Source organism: Nematolebias whitei, chromosome 1, assembly GCF_014905685.2.
Source record: "Nematolebias whitei isolate Nwh7 chromosome 1, NemWhi1, whole genome shotgun sequence".
Classification (NCBI taxonomy): Eukaryota; Metazoa; Chordata; class Actinopteri; order Cyprinodontiformes; family Rivulidae; genus Nematolebias; species Nematolebias whitei.
In genome coordinates, this window is record NC_056498.1 from 83,573,351 (window position 1) to 83,601,216 (window position 27,866).

Sequence of the window (27,866 nt, forward strand, 5' to 3'; positions counted from 1 at the left end):
ATATATATATATATATATATATATGTATACACAAACCAGATTCCAAAAAAGTTGGGACACTAAACAAATTGTGAATAAAAACTGAATGCAATGATGTGGAGGTGCCAACATCTAATATTTTATTCAGAATAGAACACAAATCATAGATCAAAAGTTTAAACTGAGAGAATGTATCACTTTAAGGGAAAAATCTGTTGTTTCCAAATTTCATGGCGTCAACAAATCCCCCCAAAATTGGGACAAGTCCATTTTTACCACTGTGTGGCATCCCCCCTTCTTCTTACAACACTCAACAGACGTCTGGGGAAAGAGAAGACCAGTTTCTCAAGTTTAGAAATAGGAATGCTCTCCCATTCATGTCTAATACAGGCCTCTAACTGTTCAATCGTCTTGGGCCTTCTTTGTCGCACCTTCCTCTTTATGATGCACCAAATATTCTGTATAGGTGAAAGATCTGGACTGCAGGCTGGCCATTTCAGTACCCGGATCCTTCTCCTACGTAGCCATGATGTTGTGATTGCTGCAGAATGTGGTCTGGCATTATCGTGTTGAAAAATGCAGTGTCTTCCCTGAAAGAGATGACGTCTAGATGGGAGCATATGTTGTTCTAGAACCTGAACATAGTTCTCTGCATTAATGGTGCCTTTCCAGACATGCAAGCTGTCAATGCCACAAACGCTCATGCAACCCCATACCATCAGTGATGCAGGCTTCTGAACGGAGCGTTGATAACAACTTGGGCTATCCTTGTCCTCTCTGGTCCGGATGACATGGCGTCCCAGTGTTCCATAAAGAACTTCAAATCGTGACTCATCTGACCACAGAACAGTCTTCCATTTTGCCACACTCCATTTTAAATGACCCCTGGCCCAGTGCAAACGTCTGAGCTTGTGGAGCTTGCTTAGAAATGGCTTCCTCTTTGCACTGTAGAGTTTCAGCTGGCAACATGGATGGCACGGTGGATTGTGTTCACTGACAATGCTTTCTGGAAGTATTCTTGAGCCCATTCTGTTATTTCCTTGACAGTGGCATTCCTGTTTGAGGTGCAGTGACGTTTAAGGGCCCGGAGATCACGAGCATCTACAGTCTTGACCCTTACGCACAGCGATTGTTCCAGATTCTCTGAATCTTTTGATGATGTTATGCACGGTTGATGATGATAACTTAAAAGTCTTTGCTATTTTACGCTGGGTAACACCATTCTGGTATTGCTGCACTATCTTTCTGCGCAACAATGGTGGAATTGGTGATCCTCTTACCATCTTGGCTTCTGAGAGACACTGACACTCTGAGAAGCTTTTTTTTTATACCCAATCATGTTGTCAATTGACCTAATTAGTGTTAATTGGGCTTCCAGCTCTTTGTTATATGCTCAATTTCCCTTTTCCAGCCACTTATTGCTACTTGTCCCAACTTTTTTGGGATTTGTTGACACTGTGAAATTTTGAATCAACATATTTTTCCTTTAAAATGTTACAGTTACTCAGGTTAAACTTTTGATCTGTCATCTATGTTATATTACGAATAAAATATTGACAATTGCCATCTCCACATCATTGCATTCAGTTTTTATTCACAATTTGTTTAGTGTCCCAACATTTTTGGAATCCGGTTTGTATTTTCTCATGAAGCTTTGACATGAATGTTTGATTAGATATACTGTAGGTCTATAATTGGCCAGAATTCCTGAATCAAGATAAGGTTTCTTAAGTAAAGGTTTAATTAAAGCAAACTTAAAATGTTGTGGTACATAACCATTCACTAGAGACAAATTAAGTAGATCCAAAATGTGGACATTAATTAGGGGAAATACCTCTTTAAACAGTCTGGCTGGGATGAGATCTAGCAGACATGCGGATGGTTTGGATGAAGCTATTAATTTGACAATTCAGAGAGCTCAACAGGACAAAAACAGTGAAAACACAAATCAGGTTCTAGTTAAATTTCTAAAGCTGCATAATCTGACAGGGAATCAGAGACAATAGAAGGAAAGGATTGTGTGAATTTTCTCTCTAATTGAATTTTTTTTTATAAAGAATCTCATGAAGTCATCACTGCTTATAGATGTAGAGATACATAGTACTACAGAGATAGAACTTTTCATTAGTCTAGCTGTAGTACTGAACAGATACCTGAGTTTATTTTTATTCTCATCTAAGATGAATAATGTACGATTCTAGATTATGGATAGTTTTCTTTTACATTAGCAGGCTCTCTCTCCAAGTTAAATAAAATTCTTCCATGTTAATTGAGCACCATTTACTTTTCAGCTTTCTAGATGCCTGTTTTAAAGTACGTAACTCAGAACTGAACCAAGGAGCCAATTTCCTCTGATTGATTACTTTCTTTTTCAGTGGAGCAATTTTATCAAGTGAATTTAAAACAGTTAAATCAGGTCCTCTGGATGGATTCTTCTTGTTGAAATGTTCTGTCTTTTATCCAAAAGACTTCGTCAGTCTGAGGAGCTGCACTAAACTCAGTCTTATAAATAGTACCTTCTCATAGTAGATTGTACATAGTACATGATATTGAGCATGCATCAGGATATTTGTCAAGTAAAGTTTGCACTTTTTAAATGGTCAACAAGATCATCTAAGTCACTGGCTGCTCTCTCATGCATTACTCTGCAGGACAGAAGAAAACAACAATGGAAGAGATTATTTAAATTTCGTTACAGCATTATCTGATAAACACATACTAAAATGAAAAATACTCTCAGTGGCTGTGTAGTCAGTTAATGTAAACTGAAAGGTTATTCAATATGGTCAGGACTGTGAGGATGTATTATTCAGTACTTAATCCCTATGTCATATGTCAGAACCAGATCAAGAGTGTGATGATGAGAATGAGTAGATGTGTGGACATTTTGGGGTAAAAACAAGTCACTATTAAATTATTAAAGGCTATACTTAAGCTATCACTTTTGTAGTGGACTCGGCCTCCGACCAAAACCTGCCTCTGAGGACCTTAATGGGACAGGAACTGTTATTTCATTGATTTGAATCCAGAAATACAAATGAGCTCATCCAGAGACTGTCTAATTGTATCCTGAAGTAATCAATTGAAAGAACACTCTTCTTTTATATTATCATCACTATTTTACAATATTTTGATAAATCAAAAGTGTGTTTAGTTCATACCATTTCTAAATGTTAACGTGAACCACTCATTTTAAATCAACCGTGAAACAGTATTAATGATATTTTAATCCTCATTTAAATTAGAAATCAAGATAAATGTCTATTTTACAAAGTAATTATGCATTTTTGATCTTCTGTCTGAAATGAGAAGTAGTAATGTCAGTCAAAATTCAGAAGAGGAGTTATTAGAACGAAGTGTCGTGTTTTTAAACCTAGCAGACGGTAAACAAGAAGCTACTGGCCTCTCTTCCTCTCACTTCGCCATAACATGTCTTCTGTCTGTACGGGACGTTTCTAAAACATTCCTGCTGTTTTCTTGACTTGTAATGACCCTCTGACGTCACTAGAACCACCCCCTGTTGGTTGCTTCAACCAATCAGGAAGTACTAAAGTGACCAGAAGTGAGAACTCTTTAAAAGTCAACACTTCCTGGAACTATTCAGTTCTGGAGTCAGTGCGGCAGTTCTGCCGTTCTCAGTCTTGAGTTCTCAGTCTTGAGTTGAACTCAAGTCTTCATGGAGTCTTCCACTTCTGAGTGGAAACTCTGAACGGACTCACAGATGCTTGCTGTGAGTCCACCCGGGCATAAATGCCCTACAACTTCGAAGGGAGCTGAGCCTGTTTGTTGAACGGAATAAGTGACACGACTTCTGCCGAGTCGCAGCCGCCCTGAGGAGGCGCTGAAAGGTAGCGTGCCAGGGACCTCTTGACCGTAGCGGACCCATCCTCTGCCAAGGTAAAGAGTCGTCACAAGCTTCACGCACTAAGTGGACCGAGGGCGAACTGCGTTTGAAAGGAGCGTGCTGTTTCTGGTCCACAGACATACATCTTCCTTCAAACCTCTTCCTTTAAACTCCTCCATTTCCCATCTTTAAACTCTTCTATTTTGCCAGTAATTAATCTAGATGCCTTCAGAAATGTCTGTTGTTTTTATTAAGTAAAACGTGCCAAGTTTTATTAATCAGAACCAGATCAGCTAATCAAGTGTACAATGTTTTGATGTTAAATTTTGATTCTGTTCAATAAATGACCGCATTGATTCTGATGGGTCAAAGAAAATTAACGTCTCATGTCACTGATTAAACAACTTATGCACAGTTACCTCGGTCACATTGCTGTAATTAGCTCGAAAAAGAGAGAACCCGTTATTTAAAATATATTGTAGTGAAGGTACAGCAAAGCTGACCTTGACACCTACACTTTAAACATCTAAATCGAAATCCCCCATTATTATGACCTTATCAGTATTGCATAATATTTAAGGCAAAAAAATCTGAGAATTCAGACAAAAACTGAGAATAAGGGCCTGGTGGATGATTTATAACAAGCAAAAGTGGCTTTTCTGATTTCCATTTTGGATGAGAAAGATTGAGGGGCAATGACTCAAAAGAATTATAATTAATACTTGGTTTAGCATTAATCAATAATCCTGAGTGACACGATAGCGCATGACATTGCACCATACTGTTATTTTCAAGGTTTGACCAAAATGACTACAACTTGATTATTTTCCAACATAAGATGATCTTACTCTAAACTTCTAACAATATAGGTGGCATGGTGTTATATCTTCGCTTCAAGGAATGATAGGCCTTTAACTGTAATATGCTGCCACAAAATGTAAGTATTCAAGCATCCAATCGTAATATTGAGTTTTGGTCACAACAAAAAAAGAGGTGTGTGGGTGATTTTGTAAAAATATTATTTCAAAATTTGAAATAGTTTGAAATAGTTGTGCGCACCACACCAATGGCTAGGGTTTATTGAGGGGATGTATTTTGCAGATGTTGTTTTATGTATTTTTATTTATTTTTTGTTGCCAACAGACATTAATCCTCCATTAGTTAAGCCTCATGAATAAATGATGAAGAGACACCAGGAGCAAACAATAGGGCAGCACACTGATAGGAGACACCAGACTCTCTAATTTTAGCTAAAGTCATAGGTGAGGTCACTCTTTACATCTTTAGTGTAAAATTAACAAATTATTATCATATGGTAGCTGCTCCTATAACTTCTGTTGTATCAAACTAAAGTTTTATGTATTGTTTTTTTCTATTGTGGGTCTACAACTTGTGCTAAACAAATTGTACCCCATCCACTAATTTAATCTAAAACAAAAACTGAACTTTCAAAGTGTATACAGAATATATTTATTTTCTAACATGAGACCACACAAACGGAGATACTGTATTAAAATTCTAAAATATCTACCCACTGACATGTTTAATTTGTTGTTTCTTTTTCCCTCCCACAAAAACCTGTAACCTCCAACAACCTGAATGTGCTAGAAGAGGTCTCGCCACATAAATTATTGATATCTAAAAAGGGACCCACCCTCTGCCAATCTTGTCCCAAATCCTTTTAAAATCCCCAGATCAATCTGGCTTTCAGATCCAATTTGCCTTACTTGACTGATCCTCAAGAAACAAAACCTGAAACCTTCAAACCCCTGTTGTCCAAAATAAATAATAAAATTATATGGAAAATAATGACGTGTGGGTTACTTCATAGATACTGACACACTTTTAAGACTTAGACTGTGTGAACACAACAACTCTGTTTTTTTTGCACACACACACACACACACACACACACACACACACACACACACACACACACACACACACACACACACACAAATATGTTGTTTCTAGTAATATCCTTGTGAACACAGGGCTGTTTTTAGAAATGTTTCCATCCACACAAAATCCCAAAAAATGACTCAAAACACGGTAGTAACTTTGACACGCCTGTATGGCAATGCAATACTGTTACAAAAATAAACCAAAAACATAGAAGCAAGATATGGAACAAATGCATAAAGCTTTCCAAGCTTAAATTGATGTTTAATGTTGATATAAAGTATATATTTTTCGCAACATTAGTTTACACCAATTACTTTTCTGTTAACAGAAAATGAAATTACAAAAATCTTAGTTTATTATGTGTAATATTAGGGTTTTTTTATACAGCTCTCAAGACAATACAGTAGACCCTCGCTACTTTGCGTCTTGTTTATCGCGGACTTGCTCTATAGCAGTTTTTCAAAATAAGATGGGACATCATCGATGGATGGATAAAAATAATTTAAATTAGATATATTTATTTGAGGCTCACAGCTCAAAAAACTGTCTAGTTTTTAGTGAAAGAAATATTTATAACAAGTATTTTTAATCAGTTAAAGAAAGCTGATTTTCCCCATGAGGAACGTGAATAAACAAAGAAAGTTTTTTTTCATTCAAACTTTATACAGGTTAGTTCCCATTGAGCCTCGAGGAGTCTCAAGGAACCTGTTTCAGTTTAAAACCACCTTATTCAAATAAAATAATGTCTGTAGTTACAGAGAACAAAGTGAAGTTTTTGAGCTGCATACATTCAGCTGGGACTGCTGCAAAATAAATAAAGTTGTTTCAGCTGCTTTGTTTAGGGGAGTGGTAGCACAGAGGTTAGAGAAGGTGGGCCTGTGATCGGAAGATCGCTGGTTCAAGCCCCGGTACCGACAACATCAAAAAATGTGGGTGGGGTAGGTGAAGCACCCACACCTGCCCCCACCCTCATTCGTCCCACTCTGGGCCCTTGAGCAAGGCCCTTAACCCCCGCCATCTGCTCCTCCGGGTGTCTTAGATAGCAGCTCTCTGCTCCACACAGAGGGCTGTGGTAACTTGGTGGTCTGTGGTTGCGTCAGGAAGGGCATCCGGTGTAAAAATAACTGCCAAGTCGTCATACGACTTAGTTCGCTGTGGCGACCCCTAACACAGGGAGCAGCCGAAAAAAAATGGAGAAAAAAAAAAGTTTCAGCTGCTTTGTTAGTAGAGGTGTGCTCCGCTGCTTCAACGGATGAGGCGTGCTCTGCTGCATCGTCTGCTGACACGTGCTCTGCTGCATTGTCTGCTGAAGAGTTGTGGCTGCTTCAGGGATAGCAGGATACATGGCTACTGCAGGGACAACAGGAGGTGTGAGGACCTCTGGGGATGTGAGGACCTCTGGAGACACGAGGATCTCTGGAGAAGTGAGGACCTCTGGAGAAATGAAGACCTCAGTGGCCACAGAAGTTATGGCTGGGCTTGGTTCCTTCACTGTGAGAGGTCCCATTCATCCCTCTGGTGAGCAGTAGCTCAGGTGTCCCCCCACTCCTGCAAGATTCTCCAACGCTCCTCCTCACGTGTCTTGGGAGACTCAGGTGGAGGGAGAAGCCTAGAGTTCGGTAGACCCGGACTAGTTCTGCTTGAGGCCCCTCTTGTGGCGGCAACGAGAAGGGAGGCCAGGAGGATCTGCAGGGGGTGATCTCTCCTGAAGACGATTCAGGAAGAGAATCAGGCTGGTCTGTGATGGGGTGACAGGCGGCAGAAGGGAAGAGCATAGCCTCTTCCCCTCCTTCAGTGCCACGTTGAACATGTCCCACATCCCCGGTATGTTGATTAGCATTGGTAGCCGGACAAGCTCACTGATGGCATCTTGTGTAACCACCCACATCTCCCCGAAGTTACTAGAGATGGCCAATGTGTTGAGATAAGTGCGCAGTACTTTGTGGAACTGTTGCTGATCTTCGGGGGTGAGGTCAGCAAAAAGGCTGGAAGCCTGTTGGGTTTATGTTTTGATCCAGGCACTCTGAAATTACACTGCTGTTTGGTAGTTGAACCCACATGCAGGCTGGAAACAAGGAACTCTAAGAGCAAGTCAGTAAAAAAAAAAAAAAAAAAAATGCTGACAGGACAGCCAAAACCTTACTATTTGGATGAAGACAAGACAAAAGAGAACAGGTCACGCCACCGTGGAAGGAGTAAAGCCTGGATGCCCAGGGAGTGAACAGACAAAGACTACATACAGACACTAACGAGGTGAGAGAAAAAGCACCCGGGGTGATTGGCATTTGGATCACCTATGCATGAAGACAAGGAAAAACACAGATGATGCAGTAACTACAGTTAACAGACAGACTCATCTCAAGCAGGTCATCATCCTCCATCTAACTTTGTCTTCTGCATCCTAGGTCTTCATTCAATCTACCTCCATGTCCTCTCTTAATCCATTCATATATCTCCTCTTTGGTCATCCTTTGCTTTTTTCCTGGAAATGGCATTTCTAACATCCTTCTACCAGTCTGGCCTCTAACTTTATCTCCCAGTCATTCACCCTGTGATGTACTGTACTTTTGACAATCTCATTACGAATTTTATCCATTCTTGACACTCCCAAGTAGAACCTCAACATTTACAGCTTTGCCACTTCCAGTTCTTTCTCTTGTGTTTTTATCAGTGCCACTGTCTCCAAACCATACAACATAGATGGTGTCAGCATTGTCTTGTAAACCTTTAATTTAACCTTTGCTGCCATCCCTTAGTCACAAATCAATCCTAAAAATTTTCTCCATCCACCCCACCCTACCTTGACACTCTTCTCCACTTTCTTTACCACACTTCACATATTTCTGGACAGTTGAACCTAAGTGCTGAAGTCCAGCTCCTTTGTAACCTCTTCTCCTTGTAGCCTCATTGCTCTACCTGCCTCCTTTCCATTCACACACACATACTGTGTGTACTATGACTATACTATGACTGAATTTAATTCCTCTTCTTTCAAGTGCATACCTCCACCTCTCTAAATTCTCTTTCACCTGTTGCATGCTCTCAACACAGAACCCAGTGTCATCTGCAAACATCATAGTTCATGGGGAATCCTGCCTGACCTCATCTTTTAGTCAGTCCACCACCAGAGCAAATAAGAAGGGGATCAGAGTCAATGCTTGATGCAATCCCACTTCCACTTTAAAGTTATCTGTCACTCCTACAGTTCATCTCACTGCTGTCCTGCTGTTTTCATACGTCCTGTACCACTCCAGATTTCTTTATACAACACCACAGCTCCTCCCTCAGAACCGTGTCACATGCTTTTTCTAAATTTACAAAGAAACAATAAAATCTTTCACTCTGTACTTCACCATCATCATCCAGAAAGAATAATGACTAAAAATCATTTTCTAGTACTCTTAAAAATTATATGGTCATGTGGTATGCCTAGATCTACAAGATGGACCTAATCCCTTCAACACTTGCTCTTCTCAAGGGCGGATGTCTTCTCCTCCTCTCCCTCTCTGCTTTACTTTGCTCTGTCCTGTCTGTGAAACTGCTTAGAGCCTCTATTCTATAAATCTTCCGAATCATAACTATGGACTTGAAATTGGTCAGTTGGTCCCTCAACACAATTGATAACATTTCTTCAAAAAGAAGACAGGCTTTAGGCGAGCCGATTTGCCTTGCTGGCATGCATGCAGCTGGATATCTCATCGACTTGGAAGACTTGATGACGTGTCTACCGTATCTCTGCTATGCTTATGATGGCATGGTTCGTGCCTCGAGCACCCAGACTCAAATGCTTTTGGCAGAATGGATCAGATCTCGGGGATTATTCTCAGGTACAATCCATTGGTGTGACAATGCAAGTTGGACATTTCGGAACCGAGTGGTCTGACACAGACTCAAGGTAGATGTCATTAAAGTTCTGCATGTCCCCAAAACAATCGTGTTTATCTGAATTCAGCTCCCTGACTGGCCTTGACAGGCCATCTTATCTCAACCGCCTGGAAGTTTTGTAAACTGGATGGCTCTACTCTTCCCTCCCCTCCTACCGAGGAATTTCCATGGACTTTTCAGAGGGGCCCAGCTGAAAAAACATTTTGTCATCATTTCAGGACTCTTTGGATTCGTCTTTGGTCGTCCTGTATAGTGTGTAAGGATCTCTCCAGAGGGAACTATTTGAACTGAGTGATTTTATCTAAATTCTTCAGTGCCTCTGTGTGTTGTCTCTGGACATGCTCACTGCCCTTAAACCCCCCCCCCCCCCCCCCCCCCCCCCCCGGTCATGTCGGTGTCATTATGTGCTAGTATGCAAGATTTTTTTTCATTATCACACTGTTGACTTTCAGCCATATGTTAAAAGCATGTTAGGATTTTTTTTTTGTCTCCAAACCCTGTGTTATTTTTCACCACTTTTTATTGTCTGTCCAAACAGGTCTCACTTGTAAATGAGTCTTCGAGGCTCATTGTGACTTATTTGTTAAAATTAAGGTTGAATTAAAAATCTAATCAAAAGAGAAAGAGCCAACAGGCTGGTGTTAGACGTGTACTCAGTGATTGACAGAGTAATGCCTTCCCATATAAGACAAAGAACAATTAATTATTTATTCAAATTTAAATAATAATTGAGACTGACTGACCAAAAGAATGAGATTGCGGATATAGCTGGTTGAAATGAGTTTCCTTCGCAGGGTAGCTAGACTCTCGTTTAGAGATAGGGTGAGAAGTTCAGTTCTCTGGGAGAGACTCGGAATAGAATTGCTGTTCCTCCACATTGAGAGGAGTCAGTTGAGGTGGTTCGGGCATCTGGTAAGGATGCTCCCTGGGCGCTTCCCTAGGGAGGTGCTTCAGGCATGGTGGACTGGGAGGAGACCCTAGGGAAGACCCAGGACATGCTGGAGAGACTGTCTCTCAGTTGGCCTGGCAACACCTTGGAATCCTCCCAGAAGAGCTGGAAGACATGGCTGTTGAAAGAGATGTCTGGGCCTCCCTCAAAGTTTCTCCAGGAACTTTCTAGCTCCTTGATATTATTTCTTTAACATATCAGTGTTTAACCCAAATTTGTACATTATTGTACATATTTACAGTATGTACAACATTACATACTGTAATACTTTGTGGGTAATGACAGTGTGACCTGGAGGGGTGTGATTGAGAGGAACAGCCTCACTGATCTGAACTCGAGCGGTCTTCTTTTGTTGGACTTCTGTACAAATCATAGTTTGTCCATCAGGAACACCATGTTTGAACATAAGTGTGTCCATAAGTGCACTTGGCACCAGGAGGCCCTAAGTCATGGATCGATTAATGACTTTGTAGTCGTGTCATCTGATTTGTGGTCATTTGTTTTGGACACTCAGATGAAGAGAGGAGCTGAGCTGTCAACTGATCACCACTTGGTAATGAGTTGGGTGAGATGCCAGGGGAAGATGCCAGACAGACCAGGTAGACCCAAATGTGTAGTGAGAAATTGCTGAGAATGCCTGGCAGAAAAATCTATCACAAAGATCTTCAACTTGCACCACCGCATCCCAGCTAAGGTGGGGGACATTGAGACTGAGTGGGTCATATTCTGCACATCAATTGTTAAGGTAGCTGCCATAAGCTGTGGCCACAAGGTTGTTGGTGCTTCTTGTGGTGGCCATTCTCAAACCTGGTGGTGGACATCCTGAGTTAGAGAGGCTGTGGAACTGAAGAAGGAGTTCTATCAAGCATTGTTGCCTGGTGGGCTCCAGAGGAAGCTGAGGAGTACCGGAGGGCCAAATGGTCCGCAGCCTTGGCTGTTGCTGAGGCAAAAGCTCAGATGTGGAAAGAATTCGGTGACACCTTTGATAAAGACTCTTGGTCAGCTCAAAGGAAATTCTGGCAAACCATCAGGCAACTGAGGAGAAGACAACAGCGCTTTACTAACACTGTTATCAGTGAAGGTGGGGTGCTGTTGATCTCAACCTGTGATGTCATCGGGAGGTGGAATGAATACTTCTTGGACCTTCTGAATCCCATTGGCATTTCTTCCATGGAGGAAGCCGAGTCAGGGGACATCAGGGTTGGTCTATCCATAACTGTGGCTGAGGTCACCGAGGTAGTTAAAAAACTCTGAGGTGGTAAGGCTCTGGGGGTAGATGAGATTCACCCTGATTTCCTTAATGCTCTGGATGTTGTGGCGCTATCTTGGTTGACACACCTTTGCAACCCTATGACCATGACAAACTTGTAGTGGTCTAGGCCAGTAAAACTCTGGCAGGCCCTGAATTAAAATAGTCTGACTGTGAGAAAGCACTGCTAGCCACAGTGTGGACAGTGACACCTTTCTCTAATTAGTTTGGTGGACAAAAGACAATTGTGGATGCACAACACCAATCAGTGACCTTTCTTACCAGTCAACATATCAGAGATGGTGTTGTGACAAATGTGCGTGTGGCCTCATGTCTTATAGCCTTACAGAGTTTTGACATGGAAGTCCGCTATGCTCCAAACAAAAGAACCCCTTTAGGTACAGACTTGGCTACTTGCCAACAGTGTACAAAGGATGCCCCCTTGGCCCAGACATCTGATGAATATGCCACAGCCTTTGAAGACACACATCACAATACTTTGATGCAAATACCTGTTAAAATATGACAAATATGCCAACAATGTATGTGGATAGATGTTCATTCGACCGCAACACTGTTAACAAAGCCTGCGTTGTTGTTTGGCTCCGGAATAATAGCAGGACGCTTAAGCCCCCAGTATACTGCCGCGTATGTCCGTTCACGTGTACGTACGCGTGTACTGTACGCAGAGGATTCAGACTTTGTACTCCAGCGTACACCCTGAGCAGCTGCAGAGCAGCTTCACAGACAAGGGGCATTTACCTTCGGGACAAATTGAGGTAGCCGATTGGTCATTTGCTGACACGCCTACTGGATTGATTGACAGGTCGGAAAAAAAGAAAAAAAGCGAGCGCTGGCAGCCTTAGCCGCAGCGGTGTTCTGTGTTTATATGTTGTTAATAAAAATATCTAATTAAAAAAAAAAAAACCAGGGAGCGTTGGCTCTACAGCCCACACATCAGACCAGCCCACCAGGAAATCTCTAGACCCTCCCGCAGCCATGCCAGACCTGAGTTTAATTCGCTCGTGACAAATTCCTTCATTTCTCACTATTTCAGACATGGCATCAACGGAGGAGGAAGAGATCACTTGCCTCTTGGCAAAAAAACAAAAGAAAAGGCCAGATCAGAGATGAAGAAGGGGAATTTAATACATTGGTGTCGCATACAAAACAGTCCGTCGCTGGGCAGTTTATTTTGCGACACCGCGTATGCGGTCGTAAAAATTGGAGCTTTGCACGGACATGCCCTGGGGGGTACGCTTGTACCTACGCGTACGTACGTGTGTACCTCTGCGTATATGCGGGAGTATACTGGGGGGCTTTAATTTTAAACTGGGTTTGCAGTCGTCACAGTATGCCGAGATCGCAGGAATACTGATCGCACTGCAAACCTCAGTTAAACATGCCGGTCATTCTTTGATAATCTGTACAGATTCTAATTATGCATGTCTGAGCTTTGCTTGTCACCTTGCTTTGTCGAAATGTAAAAGTTTCCTTACTTGCAACAAAAGGCAGTGAAACACAAAGGCATGTGATCACTTGGAGACATCACACAACCTACAAGTTTATTGGAAAAAAGTTAGAGGCCACTCACATGTGCCAGGTCAGGACAAAGAGCTTAATGATCTTGCAGATTTGTTAGCCAAAAGAGGTTCCATTAGGGGAACCTCATGATCTTTTGATCCCTCCTGGTTACCTAATTGTTTCCCATACCCTCCCACCCCAGAGGTGTGTATGCTCACACGTTCACATGCTGCAACCAACACCCCTGCTATGCCACAACAAACTGTCAATGCAGTCTCAGTCAAACCTACGTTTTTAGACAAAGACCTCATTGAGCTATAATTTCTGGATCCATCCATCAACAAGTTGGTTCATTACCTGGCTGATCCAGACATGAACACTCCTTCCTCGGTTGAACTTGATTTGATCCCTGAACTCTGTACTCCTTTTAAGACAAGCACACTCTTGAAAATGGTCAAGGTTATGCTGTTTTTGTTCCTGATCCAACATCTTCACCTTCTTTCGTGGTGCCTTGGGATGATGCTGGTACACGCCCATGACCTTCCATCTTCAGGTCACAAAGGTACCAAAGCAACACACAATGCATTTGCTTAATGGACAAGAATGCACAAAAATGTAAATGATTACATCAAAGGATGCTTGGTCTGTTGCCAGTTCCAACCTTTGAGACCTCTTCACAGAGCACCATTGCAAAGCAAAGAGATCACTTTTCCATGGTCTGACTTACAGCTCAATTGAGTAAGACCTCTCATCAAAGAGACCAGAAGAAAGAAATACTTTATCACTGTGACCTGTGCATTTACCAAATGGATTGAATGCTTAATGGAAACTAATGACACAGTACACACCGTCACCTACTAGGGCATTAACAGAGTACTCGAGTAATCTACACATCGATTGCTAGGACATCTATCAATGTTAAAAATGTAAAGTCGGGTATCCGTAGTGATGTCATATTATGTGACCAACGTATGACCGTAGGGGGCGGTGTTGCACTGTTGCAGGTCACAGAGTATGGTGTATCATATCACCGGGTCCTATCCACTGAACCAGAACCAGTTTCGGTTTAAGTTTCATTTTTGACGTGCTGCGTTTCTTCACGTTTGCAGTTTAATAATAATAACTAATGGTTTAGTTTTTCCTGTGACTTATTTGCAGTATGATAAATGGTAGGAGCATAATATACGCTCCCAATGTTTTGTTGGTCCTTTTTTTTTTTTTTTGTAAATAATTACCGTTTTTTGCGGTTTTATTTATTTATTTATTTTTGTATCTTGAGATCTATGACGTCATCAAATACTCGAGTTCTACTCGGGTTTTATTATGTTAATGTCGAGTTAAAAAATTATATACTCGTTCAACCCCTACCACCTACCTACTTATGAATCACATCTTCACACGATTCAGACTCCCGATCTGGGTTAACTCTGACAGAGGTGCACACTTTTCACTGCTGAGGTGATACAGAAACTTTGGCAAATGCTGGGATTTAAAGTCAATTTCCATATTGACTACCATTCCCAAGCATTAGGTCAAGTTGAACAATCCAACAATGATCAGTGTACTTAAGAAATACATAGTCACCAATCATTAAGAATGGGATGTCAAATTGCCACTGGTCCTAATGGTCATCTGATCAACCCCACATCAGTTCACTGGTATCTCTTTATTTGAGATGATGACTGGTAGACAGATGACCCTTCCATTACACCTACTCTACCAACCTGGTGATGCCAGTGTCACTACAACCTACACAACTCACAAGTACATGAAAGATCTGAACAAACATCTGCGAATCACCGTTGTCTTTGCACAAAAATGTCTTAACAAGATGGCTGAAGGATGTAAGGCATACTATGATCCAAAAGTCTCCCACGAAGAGCTTCAAATGGGAGAAAATGTCTGGTACCATATCTTCACACCATCCACTAGGAAGAAAGCTTCTAGAGCTGGAATGCTTGCCCATAAACTCCTACCAAGGTGGACTGTATAACACCTGATAACGGACAAACTATCCCCAGTTGTGTACCAAATCAGGATTAGCAGAGGTCAGAGAGAACTTATTATTAAATGGGTCCACCAAAACCAGATTAAACTGCACAAGGCTCACACTACACCCACCAGTGACAGTGAGTCTTTGAATGATTAAACAATAACCGAGCTAAACCACTAAAAGTTTGTAGGATTTAATTAATTTTAAATTAAACCTAAACTACAGATATTTTAAATTAGTCTTGTGTCAAATAAATAGGTAAGGTATAAACCCTAGACCTAATAACAATAAACTTTAACCAGGAAAAATCAACTTTTGTTGACCATCAGATCTGGCTAGAGCAAAGCAGCTTACAAACAGAAAAATGTCAACCTGCTAGTGAAGGTGAACTACTTGAGGTTGCAGTTGGGACTGTATGTTGTTTATCTAAAAAGTTAAATCTGGTCCTCTGGACATTCAAAAACACAAAACAAAGCAAAACAACAAAAAAATGTAGAAACGTTTCGTCTCTCATCCAAGAGACTTCCTCAGTCTGAGGTGCTGTATTCAGCTCAGTCTCTTAAATAGCACCTTCTCAGAGTGGATCAACCAGTTTTGCTGCTGACAACCAAAACCAGCTGATCACATGCTCAAGAAGGACCATCAGCCTAACAATGGATCATTAGCACACTGATGGCTGTTTACTATTCACAGAGGGATGAGTGATACTAGCAATCACAGCATTGTAAGAGGGGGACAATTGAACACGTAGGCCTCCACCCCTGTTTAACGATGGACGATTTCTTTTCACAAAGATGGCCTCCTTTACTCCTCTCTCAAACCATTGTTCCTCTCTATCCAGGATGTGCACATCTTCATCCCTGAAAGAGTGACCGCTGGCCTGGAGATGAGTGTAGACCGCAGAGTCCTGGCCTGATGATGGCACACGCTCTATTCAGCCTCTTCTTGACTGCCTGGCTGACATCCGGGACTGGATGGCTTTAAACTTCTTAAGCTTCAATGAGAAGAAGTCTGAAGTCATGCTGTTCCATCCCAGTGGCTCACTCATGAACTATGACATTGACCTATTCTCTCTAGCCCCGCTAGAGAAACAAAAGGTGACTAATCTGGGGGTGATAATGGACCCGTCCTTAAAACTCAACAGTCACGTAAACATGATGGTCAAATCCTGTTTTTTTCAGCTGAGACGGCTGTCTAAGCTGAAGCCTATACTCAACAAAAAGAACCTCGAGACAGTGATCCACGCCTTCATAACATCTAGGCTTGATTACTGCAATTCACTTCTGTTTGGAATCAGTCAGTCTTCCATTGCTCGTCTACAACTGGTCCAAAATGCTGCAGCCCGATTTTTAACTGGTACAGGCTATAGAGAGCACATCACGCCAGTTCTGGCCTCCCTGCACTGGCTACCCATTCACCTTCGGATCCATTTCAAAATTCTCATGTATGTTTTTAAATCACTGAACAGTTCCGCCCCATCCTATCTCACTGATCTTCTGCAGCCATATGTCCCACCGCGCTCTCTGAGGTCAGCAGACCAGATGCTTCTCTCAGTCCCAGAAACCCGTCGTAAGCTCAGAGGTGACAGGGCTTTCTCTGTTGCAGGTCCACGACTGTGGAATGAGTTGCCACTGAGTGTCCGGCAAGCTCCCACACTCTCTGTCTTTAAGTCTCGCTTGAAGACCCACTTCTATTCGCTTGCCTTTAACACGGTGTGATTTGTTTTGGTCCGGTCTGTTCTCTACTCTGTTGGCCATTTTAGTTAGCTTCTGCTGCTATTTGTATCTGTATTTCTATTTTATGTTTTCCTGTCTGCTGTGCATGTTTGGTTCTTTTGTACAGCACTTTGGTTGGCCTTGTTGCTGTTTTAAGTGCTATATAAATAAATTGGTATGGTATGGTATGGTATGGTATGTTGATCTTCTGTGCTGGGCCATCCTTTTGGCCAGTGGCTGTTTAGTTTCCCCAACGTAAGACTAATCACAGCCCTCCTGACACTGAACAGCATACACAACATTACTCTGTTTGTGCCGGGGGACTGGATCTTTGGGATGAACCAGTCTTTGCCGTAATGTATTTTGGGGTTTAAAAGCCACTGGGACGTTATGTTTAGAAAATAAACGTCTTAGTTTCTCTGATACTCTCTCAACATATGGAATGACCACTGGTCTGGGTCTGGGTTCCTCCTTTTCACCTGTTGGCTGACTGGAGTCCTGTTTGGGTTTCTTCTCTGCTTTCAGGAAGGCCCAGTTAGGATATCCACATTGCTCTAGAGCCTGTCTTGAGTGGGATTTATCCTTCTGCCTGGCTCCTGAGCTAGTGGGGACGCTGTCTGCTCTGTGATACAGAGTCCTGATGACTCCTAACTTGTGCTCCAAAGGGTGATGGGAGTCAAACTGCAAATACTGGTCTGTGTGGGTGGGTTTGCGGTACACCTCAGTTTGCAAATGTCCTCTATCAGAGACTGAGACCTCACAGTCCAAGAAAGCCAACTTGCCATTTTGAACATCTTCTCGTGTGAACTTGATGTATTTATCCACAGAGTTGATGTGGTCAGTAAAATGTTGGACTTCCTGAGATTTAATTTTAACCCAGGTGTCGTCAACATACCTGAACCAATGACTTGGTGGTGTCCCTGAAAAGGACGTCAAGGCTCTCTTTTCTACCTCCTCCATGTACAGGTTGGCAACAATAGGAGAAACTGGAGACCCCATAGCACACCCATGTTTCTGCCTATAATATTGCTCCCCATATGTGAAGTAGGTTGACTGCAGGCACAGTTTCAAGAGTTGACACAGTTGTTCTGTGGAAAGCGTGGTCCTACTGCTCAGAGTGGTGTCTGATTTTAATTTTAAACTGACCACCTCTACTGCATCATCAACAGGAATGCATGTAAAGAGTGATGTGAAGAGACCATTGTTTGTTCAGTCTCCATGATGACATCCCTCACCTTATCCACAAAGTCCATGGTGTTCTGTATGTGGTGTTCTGAGCGGCCAACTAAAGGGATGAGTACAGACGCCAGATATTTGGAAACATTGTAAGTGACAGAGTTAATCATGCTAACGATTGGTCTTAAAGGTACACCTTGTTTGTGGATTTTAGGTAAACCATACAGACTAGGTGTGGCCTCCCCTGGGTACAGTCTGTGGTACAGAAAACGGTCAATGGCCTTGTCCTGCTCCAAAATTTTCAGGCAATCTATCAATTTCTTCTTGTAACCACTTCCCGGATCTCTTTTCAGAGGTTCATAAGTGTTTAAGTCACTAAGGAGTGTCATAACTTTCTCATGATAGTCTTTCTGGTTCAAAATCACTGTGCACCTTCCTTTGTCTGCTGGGAGAATGATGATGTCTTTGTCCTTGCTAAGAGTGGTGAGTGCATCCCTCTCCTCTCTACTGATGTTGGAAGGTGGTGGTTTGGCATTGCTGAGGCAGGCTGAAACTTTGATTCTGAGCTGTTCTGCTTCAGCCTCTTTAATTTTGTTATTGCGGATGGCTGATTCTGTGGCTGTGATCATCTCCACCAGAGGAATTCTACTTGGTGCAACCACAAAGTTCAGTCCCCTGGCAAGAATCTCTGTCTATGGCTGGGTGAGCTGTCTGTCAGATAAATTCTTCACCCACTTTTCTGTCTCCCTGGCATGTAATTGACTACTGGAGTGTTGTCCTACACTGAATGTGTTGTTATTGGAATAGTGATGGTGTTGATGAGCTATTAGTATTATAGGCAGAATTATAGGCAGATATTATAGGCAGAAACATGGGTGTGCTATGGGGTCTCCAGTTTCTCCTATTGTTGCCAGCCTGTACATGGAGGAGGTAGAAACGAGAGCCTTGACGTTCTTTTCAGGGACACCACCAAGTCAAGTATGTTGACGACACCTGGGTTAAAATCAAATCTCAGGAAGTTCAACATTTTACTGACCACATCAACTCTGTGGATAAATATATCAAGTTCACATGAGAAGATAGGTTGGCTTTCTTGGACTGTGAGGTCTCAGTCTCTGATAGAGGACATTTGCAAACTGAGGTGTACCGCAAACCCACCCACACAGACCAGTATTTGCAGTTTGACTCCCATCACCCTTTGGAGCACAAGTTAGGAGTCATCAGGACTCTGTATCACAGAGCAGACAGTGTCCCCACTAGCTCAGGAGCCAGGCAGAAGGATAAATCCCACTCAAGACAGGCTCTAGAGCAATGTGGATATCCTAACTGGGCCTTCCTGAAAGCAGAGAAGAAACCCAAACAGGACTCCAGTCAGCCAACAGGTGAAAAGGAGGAACCCAGACCCAGACCATTGGTCATTCCATATGTTGAGGGAGTATCAGAGAAACTGAGACGTTTATTTTCTAAACATAACGTCCCAGTGACTTTTAAACCCCAAAGACTGGTTCATCCCAAAGATCCAGTCCCCCGACACAAACAGAGTAATGTTGTGTATGCTGTTCAGTGTCAGGAGGGCTGTGATCAGTCTTACATCGGGGAAACAAAACAGCCACTGGCCAAAAGGATGGACCAGCACAGAAGATCAACATCATCAGGCCAGGACTCTGCGGTCTACACTCATCTCCAGGCCAGCGGTCACTCTTTCAGGGATGAAGATGTTCACATCCTGGACAGAGAGGAACGATGGTTTGAGAGAGGAGTAAAGGAGGCCATCTTTGTGAAAAGAAATCGTCCATCGTTAAACAGGGGTGGAGGCCTCCGGGTTCAACTGTCCCCCTCTTACAATGCTGTGATTGCTAGTATCACTCAACCCTCTGTGAACAGTAAACAGCCATCAGTGTGCTAATGATCCATTGTTAGGCTGATGGTCCTTCTTGAGCATGTGATCAGCTGGTTTTGGTTGTCAGCAGCAAAACTGGTTGATCCACTCTGAGACGGTGCTATTTAGGAGACTGAGCTGAATACAGCTCCTCAGACTGAGGAAGTCTCTCGGATGAGAGACGAAACGTTTCTACATTTTTTTGTTGATTTGCTTTGTTTTGTTTTTTTGAATGTCCAGAGGACCAGATTTAACTTTTTTAGATCCTTAACCAAGGGCTTCTCCTGACAGCACACGTGCAAATTAAGGTCCCCAATAATGAAAACATGATCATATTTTGGTGTGATTTCAGCCAAGAAATCAGAAAACTCATTTATGAAGTCCTTAGATCGAGGTGGGTGGTAAACGAGCGCACATAAAGTCGAAGGCGAATGGCTGAGTTCAAAGACGCTCAGCTCAAAGCTGGCACAGGAAACTGGGATGGGCAGTTGTTTACAGTCAAATGTTGGTTTGAATATTGTTAATAATCCACCACCACGCCGGCCTGATGGCTGCGGTGCGTTAAAATACAGACAGTTCGGTGGCAATAATTCTGTCAAGGCACTGGACTCACCCGGAAACATCCAAGTCTCTGTGATGCAGAAAAAGTCCAAATCATGCTCTTGAAAGTAGTCCCTGAGGATAAAAGTTTTGTTGGTAACAGATCTTGCGTTGACCAAACACATCCGGATACTGTCCAAAGTGGAACCAGCAGCGGTGGAGTTTGTGCGCACCAATGGCCGCAGGTTTTCAATAACGGCCCCTCCGGGTCGGTCCGTGCGGCCCACCGGCCGACAACTCTCGTTGTTTACCTGGTCCGGGCACGCGGGAAGCTGGCAATGGAAACCATGACCACCAGCTGAAGAGGAAGATGCAGCACGCAGGGCTTTAAGCACGTTTTCCCCGGCGTCTGGAGCGATGTCTCCGGGCAGGCAGGTGGAGAGCGCGGCGGAGGTAAACAGGCACGTCCACCAGCAGCCGGTGAGGGGGTGGGGGGGGTCCAGAGGTACGCTCATATTGGTCCAAATAAACGACATCGGTGGCAGAAAAACAAAGATCCAGTAGCTGTTGTCGGTCATACACCAGCAGCAAGTTTATGTCCCAGATAAAAAACAAACAAAACACAAATAATCCGAACACCATCAGCAGAGGTGGATTGCAAGCCATGTACACAGGCGCCCTCTTACTGGAAGATGAGACATACCTGTTTAGATTTTCGTCTTCTGTTTAAACTTTTCAGTTTAAAACTTTCACTTTCAGAGAACTCCCTGATCTAAAGCAAATAATTCCTGTGAAATTTCTGAGATCAGTATGGAAACTCCTTTATATGGCCTTCCCAAACGGTTTACTGACACAAAGCATATCTTTGTGTCAGTGCATATCAAAACATACTGTATCTGCTCAGCTGGGATTCCCAAAGGCTTTATTTTTGGAACTATTCTTTTTAACCTTTATGTTAATGATTTACCAAATGCTTGTTCAAGTGATAAAGTTAAGTTATATAGAGGTGATACTGTATTGTTTTAATGACTATTTGTTTTGCACACTTGTTTTATAAAATGCATTTTTTTTTAACTTGCTCTCAATAATGGATGAAATCTAGCGCTGCACATTTATAATACTGAAATATTAATCACCGTGCATTGTCTTTTTAAATCAATAAATTAAATTAAATGAAACCAACTGAATGGCAGCACAGTGGCACAGTTGGTAGAGCTGCCGCCTCTCAGCGAGAATGTTGCCAGATCGAATCTCAGCCAGGGACCTTTCTGGGTGGAGTTTGCATGTTCTCTTCATGCATGTGTGGGTTTTCTCCGGGTACTCGGGTTTCCTCCCTCAGACCACAAACATGCATGTTAGGCTGACTGGTAACTCTAAATCGTCCATAATGAGTGCGAATGGTGGACTGTCTCGTTTGTCTCTGTGTCCTTGTGATGGACTGGAGACCTGTCCAGGGTGTTCCCCACCTCTAACTGCTGGATATGGGCACCAGTGACCCCCATGACCAGAAAGGAAGAAGTGGGTAAAGATAATGGATGGATGGAAACCAATTGATGTGTGAGGTAAAATGTGAAGATGTGACAGGTACTATGAAAATAAGGTCCAGTATGTGGAGTTTATATTTGCTGAAACATGATCAGTATTCTAAGAAAAAACATACTTTTCTGCTTTAAAAAAAATCATATGTACTATGTTAGATCTATACAACTTAAAAGATAATGTCATCATGAATGAATCAATTAACATTGCTGACAGAACAAAGATTTGCATTTTTACACTAAGTGTCTGTGATAAACAAGGAAAACATCTGATGTCCACAACTAACCACTATCATCATGGTCTCCTGCTGCTAAAGAATAGCAAAATGATACAGACACAGTTAAGAAAAATACTGATAATGTTTAAGTTGGGAAAAGCAGGACTTCATCATCACTGGGGGGGATTAAGGCTGAAATTGTTTATTTTTTGCTTCATGCTTACATTATATCATTGGTATATAGTTTAAGTAAAAAATAAAATAAAATAAAAATCCCAGGAACCAATGACTGATGTTCACTGAAGCTGAACTGACATAAAATGTGAAAAAGAATATGACTTACTGTGGGCTGAGTCGAAGGTCCCACAGTCTAATGAAAGTATCATAACCGCAGGTGAGGAGCTGGAATGGTGACTCAAACTGTATATCCAGCACACCAGCACCACGACGAAACTCTGAGCCCAGAATGCACACACATGCTGACCTGAGGAGAAGAAAGGGATAAAACAAATAAAAATAAAAAATACAAATAACATATTCATGAACTTTTTTGTACATTTTCCAAAAGGAAATGCAAATAAGTACTGAATAATATTTAAACAGAGTACAAAAACTAACATTTTGATGGAGAAAAAAATTATATCTAAAATGTGCTTTTTGCATAAGTGACAGCAGCATGGCAGACTCACACAAAACATCTAAAAGTAAAAAAAATGCTGCTTATTTTTGTCTGGTTTTGAAACCTTATTTCATAATGATCATTTTACCCAGGCAGTTAGTAACTGTTTTTTTAGTTATGCAGTAAATTCTATTTTTTTTCCCCGTTTACGTAGAATAAATATCCATTGTTACTTTTACTCACAGAAGTAATGGAAACTGTGTAAGTGAACATGATTAGCTTGTAAACACACGCAACTTGCATGCACGTTGAAGTGATGAAGTTTGTCCATCTGGGTTGATGATGTGTGACCTCATGGTGTGTCCAGTGAACCCAACCCCATGCAGCACTATGCTCTTGTGATCACAGCTCAGTATCGCTTGCTCCTCAGTTCTTGATTATTGGAGAATAACTTGCACTCAGCAGGGCAGATTATTGCAGAATAACTGTCTCTTTGTTACCATTTAATGCCCTCCATGACCGTGACTGTGTGCTACTCTCACATGTGTGATACCTACTTCGTAGCAACCATTTAAAGGAGGCCACTGGCCTTGGCGACAAGGCAGTGCTGTGCTTCAACCCGTGCCCCCTCCTTTGCCCTGGAGCTCTATCTGCCTGCTCAGGCTAGTAATCCCCTAGCCTTAAGTCAGGGGACCTTCTTATTGGGCCAGGGTTTTCCCCACAGGGCGCTTTATTGGGTGAGATCTCCCTCATTGCCAGAGTCTCAGGACTAAGCCAGGATCGATGGGGAGTCCAAGATGAGGCTAAGTTTGGGCTTGTGTATATATAAACCTCCCATTTTCTCTTTACCACTAAAACCTGGAAGTTTAATAAATGCCACACAAAAGAAGACTCAGCCAGCCCCAAAGGATACAAACATGCTTATTAATAACTAATTAACAGCATCAGAATCTTAAAAAATGTTCTGAGGGAAAAAAAAGTTGAAGAAAGTTACAACCAACAAATTGAGAAAATAAAATGAAAGCTTGACTTCTATGAAAATGAACCTGACATCTGTGCAAGGCAGTAATAGCACAGTGCAAAGTGCAAAACAGCAGGGACTCTTAAATTGTAGGCCGTCGGCTTTTGTGGACAGTGCATGATTACAGGATGGAGGCATGAGCATATAATTTGTCAAAGTGACTGTATCTGTTTGTAAATGGCAGCACCTTGTATCTGAACATCCTTTCTATTGCTTGACATAGTACATAATGTATAATACTCAAATATGGTTTCAAGCATGTCTCAGTTGTAACCATTAGACAATCAGTCTTCTGAAGGCAAGTAGAACACACCATCTTTGGAGATAAACTAAAGTTCACAGACAAGCTTGTGTAAAGTACTTTTAATGGTTTTCAAATCACAAATGTGCAAATGTGTAAATCTTATTAATATCTTATTTTATATGCCCTTTTAGTCAAGATAACCTCTTTAGCCAGTATCTCACTGCGCTATAACTATTGAAGATTAGTTTGAGACTCAACCTGTGAGAACATGGTCATATTTGTATTACTGAATTCTGAGTGTTTGCAACAAAGTGACCAGTGAACAATGCAATGGATAGTTTTCACGTGACATCACAAGCTGCTGGAAAATGCCCACTGGAGGGCAAAACAGGTCCAGCTCTCTCAGTCAATTGATCAATGTCTGTTTTTTCAAGCCAAAATGCTGGATCTTTACTGTTCTATGGGGTGCACTAATAGAGGTGGAGAAAAGTCAGATGCGTTTTTACAGGATTTCATCAAAAGCAGATTGTGGATTTGTGCTTCTCTACATGAGGAGGGGGGGTTGGGGGGGGGGGGGGGCGCTAAACAATGACAGTCATGGGAGTACACTCATCTTTGTAGCAAACATTTTTTCAAAGATACTATTACAATTATTTTGTCGTTTTTGATTCAGGTGTTTAGTTTTGGTTGCTACAGCTTTATGTAATGAAGATTAGTGGATCATGAGCTCTAATAACTTAATGAGATAGTGATGAAAGCACGCTAATGCTAATACAAGCTAAATGTTGCCAACATTAACTCAGGAAGCTTTTTAACTGAAGTTAACTCTAGTTTTACATTAAGTCATCTTTATATGAAGGAGCTAAGTTTACATTAACCATAAACTTATGTCAAACTTTTTAATGATTCATGTAAACATCAGACAGAAAAAGAGTCCAGTAAATGTCTCTGTCAGACCTATTTTTACATTTGCACAAATTAAAAAAAAAACTGATATAAAGTTATTTGCTATCTGACAAAAGGAGATTTGAACACAGAATAAAAACCTTTTCTGCTAATGCCTTTGTCTGGTTATTTCTGTCCATGGAAACAGCTGATTTAAAGTCATCAAAAGGATTGTTTCTGACAGGTGACTGTGCAAACACAACCACTCATGTTAATCAAATCACGTGTTAAAAACTTTATATGTATGTATATGTATATATATATATATAATATTGAAAAATAGTAAAATATATACGTATATATAGTAGTCCCTCGCAACTTTGTAGTTTATCGTAGACTATCACATTTTTTCAAAATAAGATTGGACATGACACACAATTAGCCGATTGATGGATGAGCCGCACAATGGGTGTGACATTTTTATTTAAAATGAACTATTTAAAATTATTTAGCACTTGTTGCACCTGTGTGCAGCCCACAGCTGCAGGATAAACTTCCTCCTGCAGCTGATCAGCTGTTCTCCGTGCAGAGCAGAGAAGTGGGCGTGGCCGAGAGCGCTTGCAGGTGGCAAAGAGCAGCAGAGGCAGGGAGCTGAAATCATGACATTCTGTGCTCTTTTAGAGTGTTTAGAGTTTAGAATATTGCAACAGTGTGGGAAGGGTTTAAAATGCCTATACATATATATATATATATATATATATATATATATACATACATACATACATACAGGGCCTTCTCAAAAAATTAGCATATTGTGATAAAGGTCATTATTTTCCATAATGTAATGATAAAAATGAAACTTTCATATATTTCAGTTTCATTGCACACCAACTGAAATATTTCAGGTCTTTAATTGTTTTAATACTGATGATTATGGCATACAGCTCATGAAAACCCAAAATGCCTGTCCCAAAAAATTAGCATATCATGAAAAGGTTCTCTAAACAAGCTATTAACCTAACCATCTGAATCAACGACGTAACTCTAAACACCTGCAAAAGATTCCCAAGGCTTTTAAAAACTCCCAGCCTTGTTCATTACTCAAAACCGCAATCATGGGTAAGACTGTGACAAGTACAGGTCCTTCTCAAAAAAATAGCATATTGTGATAAAGGTCATTATTTTCCATAATGTAATGATAAAAATGAAACTTTCATATATTTGAGATTCTTTGCACACCAACTGAAATATTTCAGGTCTTTAATTGTTTTAATACTGATGATTATGGCATACAGCTCATGAAAACCCAAAATGCCTGTCCCAAAAAATTAGCATATTTCATGTATTACAAGTATTTTTAATACAAAAAACGCCAACCTTCAAATAATCATGTTCAGTTATGCACTCAATACTTGGTCGGGAATCCTTTTGCATGAATGACTGCTTCAATGCGGCATGGCATGGAGGCAATAAGCCTATGGCACTGCTGAGGTGTTATGGAGGCCCAGGATGCTTCGATAGCGGCCTTAAGCTCATCCAGAGTGTTGGGTCTTGCGTCTCTCAACTTTCTCTTCACAATATCCCACAGGTTCTCTACGGGGTTCAGGTCAGGAGAGTTGGCAGGCCAATTGAGCACAGTAATACCATGGTCAGTAAACCATTTACCAGTGGTTTTGGCACTGTGAGCAGGTGCCATGTCGTGCTGAAAAATGAAATCTTCATCTCCATAAAGCTCTTCAGCAGATGGAAGCATGAAGTGCTCCAAAATCTCCTGATAGCTAGCTGCATTGACCCTGCCCTTGATAAAACACAGTGGACCAACACCAGCAGCTGACATGGCACCCCAGACCATCACTGACTGTGGGTGCTTCACACTGGACTTATGGCATTTTGGCATTTCCTTCTCCCCAGTCTTCCTCCAGACTCTGGCACCTTGATTTCCGAATGACATGCAAAATTTGCTTTCATCCAAAAAAAGGACTTTGGACCACTGAGCAACAGTCCAGTGCTGCTTCTCTGTAGCCCAGGTCAGGCGCTTCTGCCGCTGTTTCTGGTTCAAAAGTGGCTTGACCTGGGGAATGCGGCACCTGTAGCCCATTTCCTGCACACGCCTGTGCACGGTGGCTCTGGATGTTTCTACTCCAGACTCAGTCCACTGCTTCTGCAGGTCCCCCAAGGTCTGGAATCGGCCCTTCTCCACAATCCTCCTCAGGGTCCGGTCACCTCTTCTCGTTGTGCAGCGTTTTCTGCCACACTTTTCCCTTCCCACAGACTTCCCACTGAGGTGCCTTGATACAGCACTCTGGGAACAGCCTATTCGTTCAGCAATTTCTTTCTGTGTCTTACCCTCTTGCTTGAGGGTGTCAATGATGGCCTTCTGGACAGCAGTCAGGTCAGCAGTCTTACCCATGATTGCGGTTTTGAGTAATGAACAAGGCTGGGAGTTTTTAAAAGCCTCAGGAATCTTTTGCATGTGTTTAGAGTTACGTCGTTAATTTTTTGGGACAGGCATTTTGGGTTTTCATGAGTTGTATGCCATAATCATCGGTATTAAAACAATTAAAGACCTGAAATATTTCAGTTGGTGTGCAATGAATCTGAAATATATGAAAGTTTCATTTTTATCATTGCATTATGGAAATTAATGACCTTTATCACAATATGCTAATTTTTTGAGAAGGACCTGTATGTGCTCTATCTCCA

At 41.7% G+C, this 27,866-nt stretch overlaps 2 protein-coding genes across 2 annotated transcripts in view; one reads left to right on the forward strand and one right to left on the reverse strand.

The window, feature by feature from the left end:
* Positions 1–27,866, forward strand: part of LOC119413748 — an 880,117-nt gene that overhangs the window by 360,158 nt on the left and 492,093 nt on the right. The gene's annotated exons all lie outside the window — the stretch shown is intronic.
* Positions 1–27,866, reverse strand: part of fbxw4 (F-box and WD repeat domain containing 4) — a 137,266-nt gene that overhangs the window by 4,926 nt on the left and 104,474 nt on the right. Inside the window, exon 7 of the mRNA XM_037680840.1 lies at positions 22,738–22,878. Coding sequence (XP_037536768.1) covers positions 22,738–22,878 — 141 coding nt within the window. The remainder of the gene's footprint in view (positions 1–22,737; positions 22,879–27,866) is intronic.